We start from the raw sequence: 9,802 nt of genomic DNA, 5'->3' as shown, positions 1-9,802 counted from the left end.
GGTAGACTTGCGTGTTTCTTTATGTGTATAAAAATTCTGCTAAGTTGTGTGTGGTGTTTTTGTTTTTGCTGGTCAATTGTTTATGATGCCTCTAGATAGATAAATGTCTGTTTTAGGAAACAAAAGCATCAAATTCTAGAAGCAACATTAACTTGTTGTGTACATGGAATAGTTGTCATGCTCTGCTATGTTTGTATTACTGTATAGGGTGTATAGCAAGTCCACTGACGAGTTTTCTCGCTGATTAACTCTTACTTGGCTGAATGAACCAAGATAAGCGAATCATTCTCGTCTTACTTGAGCCGAGTCAACCAAGTCAAGTGGACTGATCAAGTCTTAACAACCTAGTGAGTTGATTTTGATAGGACGTTTCAGAGCAATGTGCAGAGCTGAGTAATAACCTTTAAACGGTTACTAGAACCTAATAAACGCGCAAACATCCATTAACCGAATGGTACACACTTTGCTGAGGACAACTGCTTGTTCTCTTACATTAAGTGGACTACAAAATCCTTACCCGTCCACATGCATCCTATCAATTCTAGTTGATAAACTGATAGAAGATTCATTGACATATTTGGTGTAAATACATCATTTGTTGCATGTGTACCTGAAGTGAGAGCAATTGGTTCCAGTTGTTAGAAATTTTGTCGAACATGAGATGAATGAAGATAATTATGATAGAATGATGGACGATGGAGGGTTGGATGATATAAGATAAATAATTAAAATGAAAAGAGATAGATTGATGGATATGGGATCTTTTTTGCTGGATATGTATTGGTCTGGCAAAGATCAATGGATGGATGATGAATGAAGATGGATCCCGTCTTACTGGATGTGTATAACTCTCAAGATCGAATGGTGGATGGAAGATGGATCGAGGTCATCACAAGTTTCTATGGATCAAAAACTTGATAAGACGATGGTTTTTCTCTCAAGGTTGCTTCTCACACAAGACTTAGAATTTGCTGGGGGAAAAGTGGCTCATATATTTCAAAAGTAGGGTGAAAAATACATGGCTACTCATAAGGGGTTTATATAATATCCGACGCAGTTTGCTTTTCTAGGAGACTTGAAGCAAAACGACATTGACTCTCCTGGACTCTAAAGCAAGGCTAAACAAAGGCCTGAATTATTGATTCTAAAAAGGCTAAACAATCTGTCCAAAACTTTTATTGAAATAAAATAAACTAAAATGAAAATAAAGACGCAGATCCAAAATAATAAACTCAGTTAGAAAACATAAGGAAATGAATTCAAAATGTTTCCTTGCATGGCTGAATGGCTCCTCCATTTTTGGGTAGACTGAACCTCAATTTGAATGGATAAACCTGGATAGTTTGATTGATCAACTTGGATGCAGAAATTGTAAGTCTGAATTGGTCTTACCCGTTGGCCGAATAGAAGATTGGGACGATCTGATCTTCAGCTTAAAATGGAACGATGTTTTGATCTGGAATCTTGATTGAACCGGGTTGGACTTAATCTTGATCTTGATTCTTCTTCAATTAGCCGGTTAAGCCTTGGTCCATGATGTCTTGGACGACCCGAGTGAAACCTTCGCGTATGATCCTTGATCCATTCCGGGTTGTTGGACCTTTACGTACCATGGGAAACTCTGGTAGGTTGACTATAACAGAGGTGGTGAGTCGTTACGGTGGGGAGGTTTTAGTGATGTTTGAACTGCATGGTTTGATGGGTAAGCTCGCCGTTTGGAGGACGACAACGAGTTTTGAAAGGGGGCTCTGACAGCGGCTGAATATGGCAACATGAGGAGACAACCGGATCAGCACCACCCTATATTTTCACTTCTCAATGAGTTTCCCCCTCTATAGTAATCCATTATATTTTGTCTTCTGGTGTATCTCAGGTTGCAGTCTTGTCGATGTGCTCTTGCGCCGGTCCTGCTCATGCTTTATCCCTCCTTGATTTCATGTTTGCCTTAGTGATTTCCGTTTTAAAAGGGTGTGTTGTAAGACCCAACCCCGGGTATCTAAACCAATCTAGATTTGTGACCTTAAGAAAGTTCATGATAGGCCTGGGCATCCGGGTCTTCGAGTCGGGTTCGGGTCGGGTATTGTCGGGTCCGGGTCCTTTGGATCCTAGCAATTTAGACTCATATATGTACCTATAATTTTCCGGGTCGGTTCCGGGTCGAGTCTTGTCGGGTCCGGATCGGTTCGGGTCTATAATTTCAATACCCGTAAAATACCCAAAATTTTTGGGTATATTTCGGATCCGGGTCGGTTCGGGTATTTATGACCCGAAATAGACCCGAAATACCCGAACTGGACCTGAAAACTCTAAAAATACCCGAAAAACCGCAAAAATACCCAAAAATCAGACCCGAAAATCCAAAATATACCCGAATTTTACCCGAATACCCAAATTATATTTTCTAAAAATCTAAAATTTCACCTGAAACCTACAATTATACCCGAAAATCCAAACCCAAAACTTTTAAAAAAATCTGAAATACCAAAAATATACCCAATCACCCAAATATACCTAGTATATACAATTATTTGCGGGTACTTCGGATACCCGGACCCAAACCGAGACCCACGGGTCCAAAAAAAGAAGACCCAATAGGTACTTAGCATGGACCCGAACCCGGACCCGAACCTGTATTTTCGGGTCGATTCCCGTTCAGGTCTTCGGGTCCGAGTAAAATGCCAGGCCTAGTTCATGATCAGCCATTTAATTCAGTTTAAGTCCAATATTCTTACGCCATTTTTCAACACATGAGGTTCATAAACAATCGATCAAGACCCGTAAACAATACTAAGATAAATTGGTACTTTCTTAATCATAAATGAGATTCACTACATAGGTTTAAGTTGTACAATAAGCTATCATAAGTTTACAACATAACCGATCTATCCCCACATAACACATCACATCACATCACGGCTTGAGTCTTCACGGCTCCATTGCCTTACCACGATCAACCTCAGATCCTGAAATCATATACAAATACACATTATTCATAACTGATATCCTAACAAGCAATTCTAAGCATGATCCTAGACCATTATATCATAACAACATTCAGGCACACTTACACACAATCTAAGTCATCCATATGAAACCCTAAACATGACCAGATAACACATAGGTTTGTCATGGCCACATGTTTTAGGTCTATGGTCAATCGGCCTAATCGAAAGTCCGGCCGATAGGCTAAGAACTGCCTTGCTTAGACCGGCCTAAGCCTTGGTCCACGAAACCGCCTGAAACTTTATCAAACTGAATCGTAAATATAAGAAGAAAGAGAGGCGGCCAGATTAGAAGAGAGATGGATGTAACCGAACTCCAATCGGACCAAGGACACAACCGGACCGACTGATGGTCCTAGGAGATAGTTCGCCAGTTACACCACTCACCTTGGACGTGCGTTTAGGCGCGCCCACATCTTTCTCCCTGCCTCTTGTATCCATCTTGGATCAGTATCCTTCTTACAAACGATCTTCCTCGCTGGAAATGAAACCACCAACACAATCGGCCTTGTCTTGGCCGATGAACCCTTCTCTCTCTTTCCTTTCTCTCTCTCGGTCTTTCTTTAACTTTTTCCTTAAGGATCTCTTCGCATATTCTACCCCAAGGGCTTTTATTTATTGAGAGAAGGTTCGGCCAATGTCCCATGCGAAATGGTGCAACTTGCCCCACGAATGGGTGTTGTTTGGCTTGTGAATAGGTGCTTGTGCGACTCCCACCTATTCCGCCAATGAATGTCCTAAACAGACCAATTTTGGGCCAAGACCGATTGCCTAAGGCCATGGCCTGATGGCAAGTGCCCATCGGCCCACAACCGACCTGGGTCGACCAACCGGCCTGCTAACCGCCCGGACCTAACCCAACCTTCCAACCTTCCAACCATCCAACACTCCGTCCACCTGAGATGAGATGACTCACAACTGACCTAGCTGAGTGAGATAGTAGTCCAGCTAGTCGAGCTGATCCAACTCAGTCTGAGTTTAACCAAGCTTCGTTCAGCTGGTCGAGCTTCTCGTCCGCACCGTCCAGCTACCTTACACCTCGTCCAGTTCCCTTGTGCACTATACCTCCTTCATTTGGCTAAGTCTCACCCTTCTAATGGTCTTAACCTTCTTTTTAGATCATGGAACGCTTGCCCTTAGGTCATACGACCGGCTTGCTCGTTTCCTCGCACCATGTCTAATCCCCGACGATTCTATCTATGATCGGGGATGTGACATGTGTGCTTTTCAACGGCGACCAAGTTGGTTGTTAGAGTTTTCAGAGTTTAAACTTAAGCCATTTTTAGATCATTTCAGTTTGGACTTTATTTATTCGAGGTCAATAAAGACTTTGTGGACCTTTTATTTTTTGATGTTTTATATGTTTTATGTAATAAAATAAGTAAAACAATTATACAAAAACCTTTGAAAAAAATTAAAGCTACTTAAAATTTAGTGTAAATATTTACTTTAGATTAACCTCACAATCGAATTCTAAAGATAAAAAAATGATTGATTCTACTTGAATTCTTTTTTTAGTTTCAAAATATTAAAGGGCCAAATTTAAGCGAACATAACATAGTTTCCTGCGAGTTCAAACCTAATATAATCTTCGAGTGCAAGAAAACAATAGAATGGCTTTCTTACCCTAATAATCATGAAAGGGGCTCTCTCTCTCTCTCCTTTCTAGAGAGAGAGAGAGAATTCTCTCTTCCTGTTCCTCTTACCAGATTCATATTTTTCAGAGGGAGGATGAGATTTACCCTGTTTTTTGTTGTAAGATAAATTTCAATCGAAAGATTGAATCTTTTGTTTCGCTTGGCGATTTCTATTTTCCTGTTGAGGAATCAGTTTCGCTTTGGGCGACTTTTGTTGTGTATTTTCAAAACCGGTTGGGTTGATCTTCATGTTTTTCATTTCTTATGTTTTCTTAACCAGTTTTGAAGTTAAATAAAGTCAAGTTGATTTCTTCTCCTTCTGCGTTGAATGATTATGGCGGTTGATTAGGAGATTTGATTTTCTCTTTGTTAGACAAGCTTGGCTCTTGAATCTGAAGTGATATCAAGCTACGCTCTTTTCAGGTGTAGTCTCCACGATGATCAGGAAATAAGATTTGGATCATGCTTCAGAGGTTCAGGAAAGAGGCTAGATGAGTCGGAGCTGCCATAAGGGTTAGTGTTCTAACAAGTTTCTATCCTTTTATTTTAAAGTTTTTCCATGGGATCAAATCTAACAATTGGAAAAGAAGATCTTGTGATTACCGGAGATTGAAGGTGGAAGAACATGCAAACATGCTCACACAAGTTTGAGATGAAGACTATTGGTTTTCCGGCAAAGATTCCGGCACCGCCTTCCTCAATCTCGTTTGAAGAAACGCGGCCACGTATCGACCACGTGTCAATCATGCTTTCATTGTAATATGTTGGTTTGTATGGGTTTTGTTTTGGACCAAATTTTATAGATGGGTCTGTTTGTAATTGCCCTCTGGGCTTCGTTTAATAAAACGAAAAGTTGACCAAAAAAAAGAAAGGGCTTTTTTACCCTAACCAAATCAAACCAAACCAACTTCCACGGTTTTATTTCCGGATGTACGGTTCACAAAGTGAACTATACAACGAAACTACGAAAGAAACTCAACTAGACCCGTACACGTATCACGTATGTGTAGTATTCTAGTTGACTAGATACCAAAAAGCTCCATAAAACAAAATAATGTCTCAAAAATAAACAATACGGGTCCCACAAGAAAGCGCGTGGGGTCAGGCTCAGAAAACAAAACCCCAAACCGTGGCTTGACAGCGAACGCACCGTCCATCTTAACGTGGCGCGCCTCCCGAACCAAAGAGAAGCAGTTACAATCCAACTGTCAAAACCGTGTTCCATGACGTCATTTTCTTTCTTTTCGTTTTAACTAAAGCCTCTTTTGTCTTTTTCCCCCAAATCGTCCCCTTTCCACGAACATAACTATTAGATAATCTGAATCATCAAATAGCTACATCACACAGTGCACAATAACTATACATATACACAAGACTAAGTAATAAAGCACACGTGTCAGTCAACAGACATAGGACAGCTGTCGTAACCAGATACTCCGTGTGTTCCCCTTATAAAAACAACAAAACTTCCTCTCTTTCTCTATAACAAAAAACACTTTAAAATCCAAAAAGAAAGAAAGAGAAATTAAACACCTTATCCAAAATCAAGACTCTGTTTTCGTTTCATTCGATGGATCCATTTTACACTTCTTTTTCAGATTCCTTCCTCTCGATCCCCGACCACAGGTCTCCTGTTTCTGACAGTAGTGAGTGTTCTCCAAAGCTAGCTTCGAGCTGTCCGAAGAAACGAGCAGGGAGAAAGAAGTTTCGTGAGACACGTCATCCGATTTACAGAGGAGTTCGTCAGAGAAACTCAGGGAAATGGGTTTGTGAAGTTAGGGAGCCTAATAAGAAGTCGAGGATTTGGTTAGGGACTTTTCCGACAGTCGAAATGGCCGCTCGTGCTCACGACGTCGCCGCTTTAGCCCTTCGTGGCCGCTCCGCTTGTCTTAATTTCGCCGACTCGGCTTGGCGTCTACGGATTCCTGAGTCTACTTGTCCTAAAGAAATTCAGAGAGCTGCGGCTGAAGCTGCAATGGCGTTTCAGAACAAGACGGCTACGACTGAGACGACTATGGTTGAGGCAGTGAAACCGGCGGAGGAGACGGTTGGGCAAACGGGTGGGGAGACCATGGAAGAGAACGGTGTGTTTTATATGGCCGAAGAAGCGGTTTTGGGGATGCCAAGGTTTCTTGAGAATATGGGGGAGGAGATGCTCTTGCCGCCGCCGGAACTTGGATGGAATCATAACGACTTGGCCGGAGATGCTGACGTGTCACTCTGGAGTTTTTAGAATTTGAATCTTCTTTTATTATTCAGATTTTGTAAGATTTTTTGAATTTCTAGGATTGGTCAAAAGTTCAACTACCTACTTTTTATTGGTAGACTGGTAGTACGATACGGAAAGAGAATGGAGATATACAAATCTAATAAATTCTATATTACTATTCTTTTTTTTTGTCGACTACTATATTACTATTCTTTCTAACACAATTTGAATATCAACTTGTTTTTTCAATTAGCTAAGGCTCCGAATGGTAATTACGGATTGAGCGGTGCAGTTCTAACAGTTATAAAAACATATAGATATATGGTATATGTAGAAATTTTTGTTACTGTTAACTGCGGTGTGGTGTGGTGCGGTTCGTAACATTCAAAGCCTACAACTTTGAAGATAGTTTTCTTGGTTTCCATCCACCTGTATATTAAAAGCAGTTTTTAAAGAACCGGACCGACCCGATGGTTGAACCGGGTTCGACCATGAACCGGTTACATAACTGTGTTGGGCCTAATAATTGGTTCGACCATGAACCGGTCACGTAGCCAGATTGGATTTCATAGTTATTAAAATGCTAAAAACCATTAAAACTATCAAAAGTCTATAAACTATCCATATAAACATAAAACTAGTTTATATTTATAAGTTTTATGTTTTAAATTCACTTATATTTTAATTATGTATCATATTTACTAACATTACTTTTAAATTTATATATTAAAAATATATTAAACTAGATTATTGAACCATGTTTGACCTGGTCGAACCATATTGAACCATGACCCAAAACATTTTCGGTTCAGCTTCCGGTCCGATTTTAAAAACACTGATTAAAAGAGAAACTCATACAGTATTTGAAGTACCATATGTCATTACCACATTGATTCTTATAATCTGTGGAGATATAGATTCATACATCTAAATATATAATAAGTTTTTTATTAAACTAACTATAAATTAATTATTAATGTTTTCATTCTTTTCATAAATAAAAATTATGAAATTGCCTAATGTAACTAAATTATATATGACAAGTAATGATTAAAATAGTGTATCCTCTCTTATTTTATTTTTTCAATTTGAACTTATTAAAATAAATTAAAAAACCACATTAACCATATAATATAAATTTAGTTTTTTTCGTATATATTATATTTTGAATTTTGAAAAACGACTATAAATTACTAAAACTGTTAAAAGTCTCACATTTAAAAATTTGTGAACCATGGTTTAAAATTTTAGTTATGACAACATACAAATGATTACAAAATCATATAATTATGGAGACTCATTTAATTAATATTAAGATTATATATATATGTATATATTAATATAGTTTAAATTAACTATATACCATATAAAATACATAAATATTTTAATTTTGAAATTATTTTTGAACAATTTTTTTGATAAAAGCTTTGAACAAATACTAACAATTTAATAGTTAAATTTTAAACTTTGCATTTGATTTTTTTGTAAAAAAAATCATAAATTACAAAAACTATTAAACATCACACAATGAAATTTTTTGTTATGAGTGATTCAAAGTTTTTGTTATATGATCGACTTTCCACAAGATTGCGAATGAGAGGCTGAGGCATAGAGCTGGGTTGTGTCTTCTGCGGTGAAAGAGATGAAAGCAAAGATCATCTCTACTTCGCTTGTCCATATACCTTCACGGTTTGGATGAACATCACTGCAGGGCTACTTGGATCAGGGATTACACCAGATTGGCAAGACATTGTGTCTTCTATCCTAAAAACAACTCGAAGTAGACTCGACACTATTCCTCTGAAACTCGCTTTTCAGACCTCTATCTACATATTGTGGAAAGAGAGGAACTCGAGGAGGCATGGAAGGTTGTGCGAACCAGTGGAGACTACGAGTAAGGCTATTGGGAAGATCATCAAAAATCGCATATCCTCGCTTAAGTATAAGGGGAACCACAAGCTACGGGCTCTACTTAGCAGATGGTTTGAAAGTCCATCCAAACTAGCAACTCTTATTCTTTCATTCTTTACAACAATCAATATATAAATAGCTTGTAAAGGTTTCTACTTTTTTATCAATAAATTTGAAATTCAATAAAAAAAAGTTTTTGTTATATAAAGATACAAATGATCAAAAAACAATATGAAAAAAAAAATTATTTAATAATATCAATATAAAAAATATAGTATATATCTATGTTAATATCGTTTAAATTTAATTATAGACCATATCAAATAAAAAGTGTTTATTTGGATTAATAAAATTTATTTATGTGTTCACATCAATTTTATAATATACGTAATAATTACTGAATTTTTAATATTTAATATTTATTTATTATTTCATAATATGTAAAATAATATATAATACATAAAAATAATTTTTATATAATGTTCATTATGCGCGCAAGGCGTGGATAACCTAGTTTAATATATTCAGAAGTAATGTTATCAACTGTATTCATGAAGTCTTAAGGGCTTAGAGCAGGCTACGCCTCTGTTTCTTCAAAGATATCATGATTGTTGTGGGAACCGAAATTCACACTGTCGATTTCCGTAAAATAAGAAAACTTAGGAAAATCCTAATTTTCCAGAGGACCCGGATCTCTACGAGAGCCAACGACAAGTAACCAAATAAATGCGGAAAATATGATAAAACATGATAAAACGAATTTACAAAGAAAGTAGATCTTATTTCGAATTCGCGTAAGAGCGTTGCGATCATTACAAGAGAATACAAAGGCTTTGGCCGCAGGGGCCGTCAGCGAGTTACCTAGTTCTAGCAACATAAAACCTTAATCCTAGTTGAGTCGCAGCTCGATAACAAAAGACGAAAAAGATATCTAAAAGGCTTTGATTGATTTCGGACTGAACCTTATGAAAGGCTGCCTACGTACCCCTTTCGAGGATCAAGCCGAACGTAGTTCAATTGGTAGAGCTGGACAAGAGATCGAA

General features: G+C 37.8%; 1 protein-coding gene across 1 annotated transcript; it reads left to right on the top strand.

Annotated features, from left to right (window-relative positions):
* Window positions 1-6,129: 6,129 nt before the first annotated feature.
* On the top strand, window positions 6,130-7,160 carry LOC106315670 (dehydration-responsive element-binding protein 1D). The gene has a single exon (XM_013753471.1). The coding sequence runs from the start codon at window positions 6,210-6,212 to the stop codon at window positions 6,870-6,872; it is 663 nt and encodes a 220-aa protein (XP_013608925.1). The 5' UTR covers window positions 6,130-6,209; the 3' UTR covers window positions 6,873-7,160.
* The last annotated feature ends 2,642 nt before the right edge of the window (window positions 7,161-9,802 follow it).

Source organism: Brassica oleracea, chromosome C9 (genome assembly GCF_000695525.1).
Source record: "Brassica oleracea var. oleracea cultivar TO1000 chromosome C9, BOL, whole genome shotgun sequence".
Classification (NCBI taxonomy): Eukaryota; Viridiplantae; Streptophyta; class Magnoliopsida; order Brassicales; family Brassicaceae; genus Brassica; species Brassica oleracea.
Note: the sequence above shows the minus strand (reverse complement) of the source record. Positions and strands in the feature narration are given on the sequence as shown.